General features: G+C 36.4%; 1 protein-coding gene across 1 annotated transcript in view; it reads right to left on the bottom strand.

Annotated features, from left to right (window-relative positions):
* Positions 1 to 16,499, bottom strand: part of LOC107187760 (kinesin-like protein KIF13B) — a 171,967-nt gene that overhangs the window by 16,542 nt on the left and 138,926 nt on the right. The window contains 13 exon segments of the mRNA XM_015575925.1: positions 2,239 to 2,407; positions 4,706 to 4,848; positions 5,494 to 5,787; positions 6,447 to 6,638; positions 6,760 to 6,803; positions 6,805 to 6,937; positions 7,357 to 7,623; positions 8,426 to 8,650; positions 9,383 to 9,905; positions 10,824 to 11,000; positions 12,237 to 12,584; positions 14,127 to 14,269; positions 15,388 to 15,637. Of these exon segments, the coding sequence (XP_015431411.1) occupies positions 2,239 to 2,407; positions 4,706 to 4,848; positions 5,494 to 5,787; positions 6,447 to 6,638; positions 6,760 to 6,803; positions 6,805 to 6,937; positions 7,357 to 7,623; positions 8,426 to 8,650; positions 9,383 to 9,905; positions 10,824 to 11,000; positions 12,237 to 12,584; positions 14,127 to 14,269; positions 15,388 to 15,637 (2,908 nt within the window).

Consider the following 16,499-nt stretch of genomic DNA (forward strand, 5'->3'; position numbering starts at 1 on the left):
AAATCAAAAGTTCGTTAAAAATTCACGCGTGACGTAGCAATCCATTTAGCAAATAACCCTGCGTTCGGTAATTAGCAAGCCCCTCGTCGAGTGATGAACGAACGTGTCAGCGCAACAAACTATGTATTTCGGTCCGTGCAAAAGTTTTAATAGATTTTGGTTTTGTAGTAATATGCGTCGATGACAATGTAACACACTGAATTGTTTTTTTAGAACGAAAATGTGTTTTATTGTTTAAAATAGAATTGAAATCGAGCTTTATGAAGAAAAAGAAAATTCTATAAATAATAGGAATAGTTTATTCCTATAAATTGTTTCGAGTAAATTGTTATGAAAAACATCTTTCATCTCTTTAAAATAAGATTAAAATCGAGCTTTATAAAAAAGGTAATTTAAAAATGAAAGGAATAAATGTTACGAATAACGTGGAACAAAATTTTTCATGTGTTTTGAGAAAAGTTGTATATCAATCACAATCATGTGGTAAACAGTGAATTTTTTAATATAAAATATCAAGAATGATAATATTCTAAAATTTTGTTTACTTAGAACGCAAATTACTATCGAGCATACGTATGTTATAGAAGAATCATTACGTATTTCGTTAAATTATTATTACATTATGATTGGAATTATTATTAGTCTACTTTTTTTAGATCGAAACCTATCAAAACTTTTGCACTCGCCTAATGTTATAACAAAAACGAAAAAAAAAACAATACTTCGAAAGAACAATGTCTCTCGCTAGGTCTCGCTATTTAAACGCCATTGCTTGCAGAAATATGCTTGCAGAGCGGAGAATAAAAAGAAACGAAAAATTAACGTAAAAAACAAGAGAAACGATATTGTTCCTCTTGCAGGAAATGATCGAATTACCTTTTTGTTGGCGTACTTATGGGTAGTACCGGTTGGATATTGTTAAAAGAAGTTATTATGAACAAGAGTAATAAGTATTAATTCGATGATACCAAACGATCGGAGAAATTATGTAAATAGTATGCTAGTAAAATGGATTACTACAATATAAAACGTATATATATATATAGTCAACTAATGGATGAGAGAATGATATTATGTATGAGTGAATTTTCGTGTTGAACAATTGAAAAATAAATTGTCGTCGTCCGGATTCAATCGATTTCCGTGATATGTACCAATTGAATCTCGTTCTGTCTTCTATGATTTCGTTAATTTGATTCATTAACGTCTCGTATTCATAATGTGTACGTACTGTTCAAAACAATTTGAGGATCATATATTGAATAATAGTGAATAATAGTATATAATTATGATACATATTATAATAATATGATTCTGGTATGTATTATAATAATGTGATTATGATACACAGAATGTATCAGTAATTATGAATATTTAAATTAGTTCTGCTATTATTCAAAATTCAAAAGAATCTTCCCTGCAGTTTTGGAGCTATGAACAATTTAAATGCTCATATTTAGTGGGACATTCTATACTATATCATAATATATCATATAATAAAATCATAATGTTCATATATGTATACACTGCCAGTGAAAATTTTCAATTCATTCTCAATACTACTCCTTTTAGATTTGTAGATTAATAGAACCAAAGCGACAGATTCGTATAGTTTTGAACGTACAAACAAAAGTTGGTATATTTAAATATGAAAAGTTACAAAAATATATTCACTAATATCTTCATTAGTAATAAGAATATAAAAACAATGTCATACGGTATATTCCTAAAAAAATGAGTACTCAAATTTTTTCATTTCTTTAGCTATTCTATATATTCAGTCAATTACTTAATTTATCGTTATCTGAGAAATATCTGTCCAAACGTTCCGAAAAACCTCTCAGAGATCCAGATTCCATAAAATTCCACAATCCATAAGATCATATAATTAACACCTTTGCGATTTTAAGATGATACAAACAAGTATTGTTTCTACAATTTCTTAGTATTTAAAAAAAAAGATTGATAGGAAACTTTTCACCGCCAGTATCTACTGGATAGTAATAATAATTCATACTATATATCAATGTAGGACCAAAAATATATTTTATAGATCCTTATCATTAGTAAAGATCCTCCAATTGTTCTGAGCTGTGTACAACTGTGTTCAATATACGAAAATAACCGTACGTTCTTTACTAAGGTGTGCGATTACGAAATCATAGAATAGCAATGTCGATGAGCTCAATATTCAGAGATGTCTAATCGAAAGATTAAATATGAATGAGGCGTGCTTACCGATTCCGAACGATTTCGCCGGCGTGGACACGAAGTTCTCGTCGTTTCTTGTGTGGCCCGTGGACGCGCGACGAGGATGGAGTACAGCGCTCAATTCACTGTTGAGATCAGTCACGCTCTCAGATCTGGTGACGTTCAGGGAATCCATCGATGTGTCCGATCTCATGATCTATAATCATCGATACGTATAATACCCTAGATCAACCCTTAACCAGATATGCGAATTTTTTTCTCGTGCATAAAGGGTAACGTGCAGTTTGTGAGGATGATATACAGGGTGTCCCAAAATATGAGAATATCAGAAATAAGAGGTTTCTGGGGTAATTTGAAACAAGTTTTTCCTTAGCAAAAATGTTCTCCTAGGCTTTGTTAACGAGATATTAACGAAAAACCCCGACCAATTAGAGCTCGGCCGTAGACTCGCACTCTGATTGGTCGGGGTTTTTCGTTAATATCTTGTTAACAAAGCCTTAGAGAACTTTTTCGCTAAGGAAAATAATGTTTTAAAGCACCCTAGGAACCTCTTATTTTTGGAAGTCGAAACTATTTTGGGACACCCTGTAGAAAAATTGAAATATCTCCTAAACTAATGATTTTTCGATAAAACTAGGTTAATAATTTTTTACGGGGAATTAGGAGTTGCATTGATTGATGTATTGAAAAATATATGGTTCCATTAAAAAAAAATAAAGTTGACCTTCATATGTCCTCTACGCCTCCACTTACAAGGAAACTATTGACACTAAATTGTGTCCCGCTCGAAACTATTTAACTTTTGTTCGAAACATTTTCCGGTATCATGAATATTTTCGGAGATATTCAGGGAATCGACTGACATGGTATACCCTGTATAATAGTTTAGTTTGAGATTGAGTCTGGTATTTTTAGCAAAGGGCAGAAAAACGAAATTCTAATAGCAATTCTTAGAATTCAACATAAATTGAAGCTAAGCATTTATTCTTCTATATTGGTACGTTAGTAACAGACACAAGTATTCGAAAAACTATAACAAAAGAGAAATTGAACGCAAAAAACAGCAGAATAAATTACTAGATCGTTTATAGACAAATCGGTCTCACACAGACCACGTGACTGGTTAAGGGTTAAATCCAATTTTCTGTATACATGTAAAATGTCGTTTTACTGATGCATCAATGAACGATTCTTGTGCGTATATTCCCATTTTGTTAAACTTTTCTGTAACCCTTTGAATACCGTTGGCTCGTGTGTGCCCTCGGAGTAACCACGAGGTATGAAAAACAGCGCTTGTATTGATATCTTTTTTTTTTTACATAGACTGAGCACTTTTTCATTGTTCTATGCCGTACCCAAAGGGCTATTCAATTAGTAATAATAATTAGTAAATGAGGAACTTGATGAATATATTGTAACTAGACTGCAGGTTTTTATGCAAATTCTCACTTTTGTAATCTGTTCTAGAAAAACCGGTACTAAAAAAGATTTTATTAAATTAAAAATAAATCAGAAATTTTACTAATCTTTCTTAAGGTTTTTATTCTAGTGTGTTCTTTATACTTGGTATGAATACGTAAAATCTGCAGTTTAGTGATTATTTCAATTATGTGGAAACTGATCGATAGCGGTTGGAGCCGTTGGATTTGATGAATGTTCTTTTACTTTAAATATGATATAAATTTGATGACACACATCACTGTGTGTCATCAATATAATGTGGATTTTATGCATTAGTAATAGACGCGACTGAATAAAATATAGTAAAGTAACAAATTTTAATAAAGACCAGCACAGACTTCAATCTTCGTTTCTCTTAATACAATTTTGATTAAAGGGAAGGAACTTCTATTTAACTATTTTTTTGATAAATCAATACACAAATATCCGCAGTCCAGTTACCAAATTTCTCATAACGCCACAAGATGAATCCGTTATATGCTCGTTAGGTAATCCAAGGAATACAATGTTTCTTTCTCTTTATCTTTAAAAAAAATCAAGTCATACGTCTACACAAAATTAAATCTAAGTCAGATTAAACATTTCCATAACCCCGAATGGTGAAGACGTTTTCCGAAGAACATCCCAAAAGATCCAACCGTTCGAACTGAATACACTGGTCAAACAAATTAGAGAATCGCATATCGCAGCTATTGTGCTCATCGACAATACAAACAGTCCATGAAAAGTTTTCTTGATAAAACAAAACCAGTTGTTATTGTTGTTCGAAAAAGCTATCGATTTATCAAAATGATTTCTTCCTTTCAATAACGATCCTCTAATTCTTTCGAGCAGTGCACAAGAACCTCCAGTTGCGTAAAAGCTTCAGTGTGTCTCGATTAAAACTGCACTCTCAAAATGAACGTAAAACAAAGCAACGTGTAATCAAGAGAAAATGTGATGGGGGGGGATAAAATTAAAAAATGGAAGAAAAAAAAATCAAATTAAACGAAAAGCATACAGTGCGTCCAAGACGGCGAAGAGGCAGTAGTACCTGCGAGAAGTTCGGCACGCTTACTGTCTTGCGCATCAACGGCTGGCCCTGTGCCTGTAACAATTCTTTCACCGCGACGTTCTGTCGTAATCGGTCTAGAGTCAGGATACTTTCCACTGCGGAGACGCCACGCGTATATTTTTCTACACAGAAAAATTACAAATGAATATATAATATTTAAACAGACACATTTTGGTCGTCCAATAAATAACGGAGACTGTTCTTTTTATTAACCCCCAGAAGGCAAATGGTTTAAACTAAATCCATATAGAAAATATCTTGAAATTATTATTATTGTTGTTACTAAAAATATTTATTACAATTTCAAATTATTGTAAGAAATATTGAAGGAGAAGTGTTGTAGTACCTGGTCGACTACACTTAGGTACCCACTTGGGTTTCTAATTGTACTATTTGTAAACTACTAATGGTACGAATTGTGAACTACTAAGACAAGGTACTGTTGTAACACCTATCCTTGATTATACCTAGATACCCACTTGGGTATCTAAGTGTCCCAATAGTAAACCATTAGCAGTACTAATCATTATTAACTACCCAGGTATGGTACAGTTGTAACACCTAACCTTAATTATACCTAGGTACCCACTTGAGTACCTAATTGTCCCAATTGTAAACTACTAATGATACTAATTGTTAACAGCTACTACTTGCTTAACAAGTATTAGTTGCAGTTACTTATTAATAGTTATTGGGAACATTGCATTCTTTATTGGACGACTAATATTCGCAAAAGCTCACCGAGTAAATTGTTAAAATTTACTCACCAATATACGTTTCACCGTCACAAAGACTGTTGTCTTCCCCGCTGGCGGCTATCTGCGCCAAACTCTCACGGTCCTCCAGTTCCTCGCTCGCCTTTGGTATATTGGACACTACCTCATAGGTGACGCCCGTCTGTGTCAAGCAATCGGTGCGGACGATCCTCTTGAATATTCTGTCCGTGATGCTCTGTCTTTTATAAATATTTAGGGCCAGTCTTTTACGCAGCACTAGGTCCATGGGCGCCGGATGCGACAGCCTTACTGTCGTTTTCAGGATCAGAAAAACCCTCTCGTTCGCTGGAACAAAATTAAGGAATCCTTGAATTGGATACAATGATTTAGGACCGTTGAACATTCAGTGGAAAAATTGAAGAACGTGTTTTTTTTTTACAAAATAGGGTGATGGTTTGGGAACATGGTCGCTGAACGCCTACAAGCGTTCGTCACTCAGGGGATGCTGTCTATGAGTTTTATGAGTAACCAGATTTTGGTAGCTTTTGATAGGGACTCAATGTCAGTTTTTAAATATTTAAATTCTTCATAAGGGATATATTTTTCATTCCTACTTTTATACACCAGTGTGAAGTGAATTTGCATCGACATCCGCAGTCTAGGTTTGAGTGTCTGCTGGAGTCAGAGATAATTGAACCGATTACATTACTAGCATAATTACTAGGAGAATATTATTAACTGTTTAGAATCTCTGCCATAGAAGTTATTAGAGAGACAGTCTTAGCATCACAATGGGTCATTGAAAGGCACTGACAAAATCTTCAATAGACTCCAATAAAAAATATGGGGTTCAAACCAATCACAGAGATAATTATGATTTTCCTACAAACAAAAGTCTACGTGCTGGGCTCTATTTACTTAACTAACATACGTACTGGGCTCTACTCATTCAGTTCACCGGAATCCTTTCTAAATACTCAATCCAAAAAATGTATTTAACTTACCATCTGTAACCTTGTTTAGGTGTATATTGTCATGTATACTGGAGTCCCAAGCAGCGATGGCACAAACGTCTTTTTCAATGCGTCGAATAATTGGTAAATTGTAGAATATATTGCCGTGTTCCTTGGGTAAGATAGAGTTCAGGCCGGTTACGGAGACCTCCTCTCCTGACTGATGGGTCGAGAGATCGTCGGCTGTAAATATTCCATTTTGAAAGAACGATTAAACTCAGGTGTACAACAGTGCAAATGACGGTAATATGATAGACGGTAGAATCTTTTTATTAAAGAAAACACTTAAACAATTGTATCATACCATTGAGATCAAGGAACAGTACAGGTATGTGCGGTTCCATTCCTAGGGTTCCAATCAGCAGGTGCACCAGGTATACCTGATCCTGCTGCAGGAACCAGAACTGCGTTGCGTTCCTCTGTCAGACTAACCCACTGACCCACGAGACTCTGTTCACGTTCTATATCTTGTTCCGTTTTATCTGTACACAATAAGTTTCTGTCAGTCATATATTCAGTGATCCACAATATCACGGACTAGAAAGTCTTGGATTATCAGAGACTACATGTGTATTTCCGTAACATTTTTCTCACAATAATTGATAACTAGAGTTAGAGAGTCTGGAAATATCAGAGTTACGTGCATGCTTTCCTAACTCTTCTTTTATAATAATTAGTAACCTTTTGATTAGTATAGAATCTATTTTATTGAATGTACCCCATTTAATTGCAAATTGATCAGTGACTATTACATGTCAATTCTAACTGTCGAGAGTAGTGTCTCAAAGATTGTTCAAAGACTGTCACAGTTAATTTTCAGTGTATTACACTATAAAATTTGTGCTAATAAAATGATAAAAAAATTGTAAGATTAACGTTGACCCCGAAATAACTCATGTACCTTGCTTGTTAATAAGTTTCTGTATGTGCTGATCCAAGTACTGCCTCCTCCTCATCAAGGCCTCGCTCCACTTCTTCCTCAGTATACTCAAATCCTCGTCCTGATAGCTGTCCAACGGAATCTGAAGGCGATTCCTCACGGAAACGCTACCAACCGCTATGTTCAGGATCGACTGACAGATGATCGGCAACGTTCCCGAGTTTTGTACTGGTTTCACGCGAACTTGTATTCGCCGTTGTTGTCCCTGACGCAATTGATAAATACCACCTGAAAAAACAACAAATTTACGTCATCGAAAACGTTAGCTCTTCAATTTTTTGGAGCTCCTTATATCCTGGGACTTCTACTGAAACGTAACATACCGGTATTATACGGTTGCACCTTTGTCCTATATACCCCTATATGTATAAGCCCTACTTCTATAGAAACCGAAAACATACCGGTATTTATTTCAGTTTTCGGTAATATATCGGTTTCGGTATAGCCTTGATGGCATAATACCGGTATTATACTGGTATTTATTTCGGTTTTCGGTAACATATCGGTTTCGGTATAGCTTTAATGACATAATACCGGTATTATACCGGTATTTTCAGTTGTACCTTTGCCCTATATAACACTATATAAGCCCTACTTTTATAGAAACCGAAAAAATACCGGTATTTATTTCAGTTTTCGGTAATATATCAGTTTCGGTATAGCTTTGATGGCATAATACCGGTATTATACCGGTATTTATTTCGGTTTTCGGTAATATATCGGTTTCGGTATAGCTTTGATGGTGGAATACCGGTATCAAAATCATACTCGGTTAAGTTCCTGCTTATGTCTGCTACTTGTAGCAATCTCTATCAGTATGAAGTAAGGTTACGGTCAGTGTATTTATTTCGATCTTCAAATTTCATCTCTAATAGAATGAAATCAACATAGGGGTTATTGAAGATTCAGTTAACACTTCGTTATTGCCTTCTATTATCCTCATTACTGGCTCACGACAAATCATTAGTGCTTAGTTCAGGTCAACCAGCTATCGATAACAGTTGATAAACTGTCTTCAGAATCCACGTACCCGTCCACATGTCCTGCTTGACAACCACGTCGACCGGCGAGTACTCTCCCTGCTCGTTTAGTTCCTGGATCTCGACCCAAAGCTCGATCTTCCGCGTCAACTCCGACCATCGGTCAGCCAGGGACCGAGCCTTAGCAAGCTGCTGTTGCTCGACTTCCCAGCCGGGTTTGCTTCGCGAGAAACCGGCACTTCGATGGCCCCAGACCTCTATGCTCAAGGCACCCTCTGGAAGTAAAAGAACAAACGTAACTAACTTGATAGAATGAACTGTTATGCATTGCCCCAACCCTTAGAAACTACTCCGAGGGGTAATTTGAATATTTTGGGTGACAATTAGCAAATCATTGACATCCGTTACTTCATTAACAACAGTTTTACCTATGTGCCCTTTTTATTTGAAGCAGTTATTAATGTTAAACTTTTTCAGAACTTGGTTTACTATCTTGTTAGGGAAACATAAAGATCTTTGAGGCGTTGAGGTGGGGCATGATCCAAAAAAAGATTGGGGAACAATATTAGAGAATAATAAAAAATCGAACAACATAACCTCTATCAAAGACATAGTAGTGATGGCGAATAAGAAAACCGTCCAAGAATATATTGCTTTGACCAACTGAATACAACAGCATCCGCCAATCGCAGATGGTGGATCAGAGGAACAAAGGAAATTACTAGAAGACTTGGAAGTGGAGTACAGAAATTGGATCCACCTCCGGTGTATATTTGAGAGCGTTCAGGCTCTCAACGTAGAAACCAAGTAATAATACTTGAAAAAGCAATCAGTTCTTATCCTTAAGGGCGATCCTTCGAGTTGTAGACCACACCTTCCCTGTGCAATATTTCATGATATTGACGGACACTACTTATTGTGTAGTATCGACGAAGAACACTTATCGTGTGGTATCAACGAAGAACACTTATCGTGGCCTAACATACTCGAATCCAGCAATTGCTTACCAGCACAGTGTTCCATGAACTCCTCCGTGACAGGTACGATGAAATCCTTCGTGTGATTGAACTGGAACGCCAGTGAGTCCCTCTGTCCAGTCTGGCATGTCGCGTTCATCTGCTCCGAGTTGTCCACAGCTGGGACCACTATTGGCTCCGAATGACCGCAGAACATGTACTGACAGAACACGTAATGGCTCAAGGATAGGGGCAGACCGGTAGCCTGCTTTATGGTCACGCGACAGGTGATGTGACTCGAGCCAGAGTAGTCTTCAGGCTCAGAGGAGGTCGAGTCTGCGGAGGATTCGGACGCAGCCTCGCACATTCGGTCCTGCGGGAAGTGGCCGGATATACGGCTGATCTCGACCTGCAGTCGTCCAGCGACTTCTCCCTGTTGGCTGATGATCGGCGTGTGATAGTCCAACCGAACGTCGTGGAACAGAACCTCCAGGAATATGTTCGCCACGCCGATCAGGTTGTGATTCTCCTGGGACTCGTAGAACGGGTCCTGCGTCTTGCCTGGCACCTCGTCCTGTGTGACAAAAGTAATTGGGTTTAAGCGGTTGTTTGTTAGAAGACACTTGGGAGCTTAAGTGATCAGGTGTGAAGCCTGAGTGGTTATCTATGTGAAGCCTAAATTGTGGTCATCTATATGAAGCCTAAATGGTGGTCATCTGTCTGAAGCCTAAATTGTAGTCATCTATGTGAAGCCTAAATGCTGGTCATCTATGCCAAGCCTAAATGGTTGTCATCTATATGAAGCCTACGTGATGGTCATCTATGTGAAGCCTAAATTGTAGTCATCTATGCGAAGCCTAAATTGTAGTCATCTATGTGAAGCCTAAATTGTAGTCATCTATGTGAAGCCTAAATTGTAGTCATCTATGTGAAGCCTTAAATGGTGATCATCTATGTGAAGCCTAAGTAATGGTCATCTATGTAAAGCCTAAGTGATCATCTACGTTTGCTTCATGGAGAATTGAGACACTTCAGAGGTAATATGGTCCGTTTTGAGACACATATGGTAGAGGATATCGGCAATGTTTCTAATTAAATTAGGCAATTAGGATACTTACTGGGATATTTCTATTACTATTTATTGAAATTATTGTCGTATGAGAATTGAACAAAACTTTGAATTGGCTCAAAAAGTAGAGTTAGAAACTTCATTGTGTGAATGGCTTCGTTATAAGTAGAAATTTGATTGAATATTAGGTGGAATGGTAAATGATCTTCTTTATGTCCCTTTCGAACCTTTTTTCAATTAATGTTATTGAATAACATTCTCGAACATTGCTAAGCTTAGTAATTATTATTTAATTTGAAGATTCTTATGTTTCCCTGTTAATTTTTCTATAACTAGGATGAAATGTGTTTATCACCGAATCCAATGAAAAAGAAGAATAAGTTTGTATTCGGATCTACTGGTTGTTTTAAATAGAATACTCGCCTTAATGGCAGGTAATCGTTGACAGTTGTTAGGATCCTTCCAATCCTCGTACATCTCCCGCATGTCGACCAATTTGTTACCTAGCTTCTCCATGGACCACACCTGACTGCCCATGTTCGTCCTTTTAACTAGAATTGCGGGTTCGCTGACGAAAGCCCCCCGCTGAAAGAATACACTCTGCTTATCGAAGAGTGCGAAAGCAGAATGAACACAAATAAATCAAACAAACACAACGAAAGCAACGAACTGAAATTACGTGAAATCATAAGTAAATAAATTTAAATGAATAAAATCATAATAGAAAAATTGCGTAAAAATTTCTGATGCATAATAATTAGCGCAATGGATCCAAGTTTTAGATACATTGGACTATATTTATTAGAAGTCACTCTTTTGAAGAAAAATCTTAAAATATCTAAAGAATTTTATTTTCTTTATCAAGGATTTCATTAAACTGGACATAAATGGACGTTACAAAACTTCATTTTCACAGTTATTAACGTTGCACGAAATTCCCTATTCAATTTCCACAATTTAAAAGACGAACTGAATTCTAACCATAACTGAAAAATTTCAATTCCTATAAATTCGATATAATTGTTTATAAACATATTTCTTTATAAATTTAAATATATTCTCTTTAATTCACTAACTGAAACAGCTTTCCTCTATCACAAAAACACTCGAATGCTTCAGCACAGAATTTATCATCTTCACGGGTACTACTTCAAAAATTGATCAGAGGATTCTAAGGACACCACATCAAAAAAATAAAGTTGAATGCACATAACTGAAAAAATTCCATAAAATTAACAAAATCTAAGCTATAATGTAAAAAATCAATGCCATGGAAATTTTCGTGGACATTACTTCAGTTTCTTTAATCCTCATCCGTCCCTTGTGTCAAGTTGACATATTTTTGTCCTAAGAAATTATGTTATTCTCTTATGTGTAAGTAAATTTAGCTGAAGTCCTGTGACTTTTATTTCAAAGAATTTGCAAATTCAACTATTTGGCTCTTCATTGGATTAATTTTTTACCATCGTATCAATTCGACACCGAGGAACAAATTAAGTTGGGAAAATATGGGACGGATGACGATGAAAGTTTCAAGCTCCCACAAAGACTATAGCCTGACAAAAACTCTTCTTAATGTATTCAATGTATTCATGTACTCAAATGACTCATAGACACAATCTATATACTCAAATGATTCATGGACACAATCCACGTACTCAAATGATTCATGGACACAATTCACGTACTCAAATAATTCATGAACACAATCCACGTACTCAAATGATTCATGGATACAATCCACGTACTCAAATGATTCATAGACACAATCCATGTACTCAAATAATGTATGGACACAAATGATTCATGGACAAAGATACAATGCGACCGGGGTACCTTTCTATTCGGGCTCAAATTGTTCGGCGGGATCTGCAGGGTCACGCTGAACTTCGTTTGCTTGCCCATCTCCTCCGCCAGGAAGTTCGCCTCCTGCACCAGAGAATTCGCCTTCAATATGTCCGTCTTCAACTGGCCCAAGCTCCTCTTGAACATTTCGTCCCTCTCCTGGGCCCATTTCTCCACTCGCATCTGAGTGGTCGGCGTGCAGGCCGGCAATTTCCCGCTCTGGCTGCCTCTCAACGGATCGTACGGTACGTACGGTGAATACGGTGTGGACGGGGACAGGATGTTACGCAGGTGCTGGAACTGACGCTCGTACTCTTGCCTCTGCTTCTCCAACGCGACCTTTTAGATAAAACAGACCAGACGTCTTGTTGACACGCTCTGTCGCGCTGGTAATTAAGACGACGGTGTAATCGCAAAGTAAACAGGCGCGCTTCTGCGCTGATATCTACATAGAAACGACGAAAGACTTGGTTTTGTCAGTAACGCTGGAGTCTTTATTCTTCACGTTAATTGGGGGACTTTAGTGTTTCAACGACCGAATTTTTAAATGTAGGATTGTTAATTGTTTCATGTGTGTTATTGTAAACTGCGAGTTATGGCATCTTCTTGAGGCTCTGAATCTTATGTTTTGTCTACTGTCTTCATTATCTAAGTTCATTAAGAGATATTAGTGTTTGTACAGCTGAATCTTCGAATGATGTACATTTAATTTTCCCTATGTCTATTATTCTGAAACTTGTTAACTGTTCGCTAAATGTATGCATTTGGTATTTTCTTAGGTCTCTAGATCCTACATTTCACCTTATAAGTAGAGATTGTAATCTGCTCTTCATCAGAACCTTATTCAAATGAATGAGAAGTGTATATTAAGACAAACCTTACGACTTTCAAAACTTTCAAGTGTGTTTCACGTCCCTATAGAATATGTATATACTTTAAAAAATATGAAATAGGGATAACGAATAAAGAAAACAATATTATCGAATACGACAGAACAAAATGAATATCCCAGTAGTGGTTCTGTCTGTTGACGTAAACTGAAGTTACACTGCTTGAAACAATTATAATTTAACATTAACACAACATATAATCTCCGAAAAGTTTTTTATACAAATTAAACTAGGTATTAGTAGTATTAGTATTGTATCTAAAAGATATCAAATTATCAAACCGGTAGCATTTGTTTCGTTTTTTTCGTTCAGAGTATGCATAAGTATATACAGGGTGAATCCCGAATCATGATCAGTAGAGATTACTCTGTTATTAGCATTCCGATCGAAAATGTTTTTATCAGGTATAGCATGGTTTCAAGAGAACTTTAACGTGGTTATAGCAATTTTGTTGTCAACTATTTTTTTTTTCATGATTTTTCAAGGTCACCTTCAATTTTCTTTCAAAAATTCAATTTAAAAAAAAAGTAACACATGTTACATTATGATACCGAATTCGTCTTGAAAACCTCTCACAGATAGGCGTAAAAAAATTATAGGTATATTTGCAAAAAATTGACGGTGACCTTGAAAAATCGTGAAAAAAAGAAAGAGTTGACAAAAATTTGCGTTAAAGCTCTCTTGAAACCATGTTATACCTGATGAAAACATTTTCGATCTGACTGCTAATAACGGAGTAATCTTTACTGATCACGATTTGTGGTTCACCCTGTATACTGCAATAAGACCATCCACATTAGCGATCCTCTAATTTGTTTTTAGCAGATGTAATCGTGACACATAACGTGACGTCGATGTCCCATGAGAATATCGAGAAACGCGTCACATACGTATACCTAACGATGACAGAAACGATGTTAAACTTGATAAATTCCCCAGTAAAAACGCACAAGATACGCTGGTCCATCAGTCAGGCTGTGCGAATTCATACCTGTTTGTCCTCCTCGTGTTGCTTCTCGAGTCTCGCGATGGCCCTCTGTATCGGGTCGTTCGACAGCTCGTTAAGCATCAGCTCTTCCCTCGCGAAGTTGTAATCGATATTCTGCGCGGGTGTCTGGGGCTCGCTGTTAATCGCTGCGAAAAGAAAAACAGTTTGTAGTAATTCCTTAATGCTTTTACTGGAATCCCCTTCAACGCCAATGTACTCAGGCCAACAATATTTGGATTTTATAAATTAACATTAGGAATAATTAAAATTTCCTCAATCTACTACTATTTACTCAAACTTCTTTTAAGCAATAATAATAATTGTGTTCAAAGTTACAGTGATAAGGAGGTTTGAGAAAAGAAGTTAAAACACATTCATTAAGAAATGTTTTGCGTCTTTTTGTTTCAGATATAACTACAACAATCAGAATCATATTCGCTGGTAAGTAACCTTTTTTTTTCAAACTCTCTTGTTACTACCACCGTAACTTTGAACAAAATTATTATTACTGTTTTAAAAAAATCGAATATATTCTTCGAATGATTGTTAATAACCGTGCGAAGTTTGAAACGATTATATTTAATACTTTTCTTTGAAACAATTCCCAAAAATTGCATTACTTTTAGAGCGTCTGAGTAGGGAGATTCCATTAACCCCTTGCCATACGATTTTTTTTGACAATTCCACTTTCAAGAATTATTTTATTAATAATTTCCCAGCTAGAAAAGCAATTCTATTCTCGTGGCAAGTGTAACATTTTTATACCTTTATTATAAAATAGTCTACAAATTCAAATGATGCCTAGGCGGTAAACATTTTCAGTATACAATATTTCATTAACCTTTTGTCAGGTGTAGCCAAAGTTTAGAAAGTATTCTTTGAGTGGTTTCGGAGAAAATGGTACCGTTCTATGTTATCCCACAATTCAAAAATACATTTTTTCTTATTATTTAAGTTTTATTTATTTCCTACTTAATAAAGCTGCAGATTAGATAAACGAACTCGAAGTTACAGTAGTCACCGCAAAACGCCTAAAATAAAAACGCCGCCGGGAGATCGCTGATAGTTCCCCTATTTATTCATATTTTGCATTGAACAAATTATTATAAGCATTTTAAAATGTACACTTTCGAATACAATGGCGTATGTTTAAAAAAGTCTTCAAGCTTTTTAAAAATAAATTCCGAAAGTACATGTCTTTTTTCGAGCTCGCAGATAGGCATAACCCCTTAAGGTGTACGTAAAACAAAATTGGGGTCCGTACCTGTTGCGCTTCTGGGACAGTTCACCCGAAAGAAGTGGTGATTCCCCCATACGATCCTGTCGCCGTGTAAAAGGGGAGTTTTCTCGACGACCTGGGTGCCGTTCACGAAACACCTGGCGCCGTTCAGCGGCGTCATGTACAGCCCAGATTCCTCTATTGTGATCACGCAATGCTCAGGTAGGATACCCAGACCATGGAGCTGGATGTCCTGATCTGTTTTCGCGGAGCGTCCGCCCACCAGTGTCCTCTCCTGATTTAGAACATGGACGATGGTTCAATGATACACTGCGTGTACCATGGTACACAGCAAGCTCGTAAATTATAACGTCAGACGGAGCACCGATCGATGTCCACGTAACTTCGTTAATGCTAGGACTACGGGATGATCGCGTATTTTCGCGGTGTTGGAGTTCAGTCGACTGTAAGTGGGAGTTCGATAGGTCTATTGTGCGTTTTATTAGGGGAGAAAGGGAAATAAAAATGTGATTTCTAGATGGAAGATTTTTATGCAAGTTTGTTGTTCTGGAGACTGAATCGTTGAGGTGAGCCATAAAATTTAATAGCAACTGTAAAATTATGGGTAATAGATTATTATTATTAGTTGCAATTGTCTTGAACTGATGAAAATTTCAGAAAGGGAAAAGGAGAGTTATTTATGAACTGCAATGGGGAATTTATTCATGGATCATCCTAATAAACTGAAGTCCCCTATTTTCGTTAGGGTTTCATTCATTTCATATCGAAGATTTGATTTTACTAAGTTTTACGGATTAAGGCGTGCTTCAGAGAAATCAAATCAGCCGTCTAGGCATTAAATTGTGCTCACTTCTGGGTGTTATTAAGTTATTACACATGGATGTACTATAGATGCATAGAATCGATACTTAACCCCTCATATTGCCATTTAACTAGATATGACATCTATTTAAGACCCATGTATGTCTATTTAAGTTAACGTCCAGAGTTGAATTAAATTTGTTTCATGTAGCCAGCGATAAAAGAAAAGAAACTTATCCCAAGTCTTAACACTGAAATCATCATAATACAGAGCAAAATAATCCTCCCTTAGATTTATATTTCCAGAAATCACTTCACCATGTATTCTTCTTCTA

This window comes from Dufourea novaeangliae, unplaced genomic scaffold (assembly GCF_001272555.1).
Source record: "Dufourea novaeangliae isolate 0120121106 unplaced genomic scaffold, ASM127255v1 scaffold101, whole genome shotgun sequence".
In the NCBI taxonomy this organism is placed as follows: Eukaryota; Metazoa; Arthropoda; class Insecta; order Hymenoptera; family Halictidae; genus Dufourea; species Dufourea novaeangliae.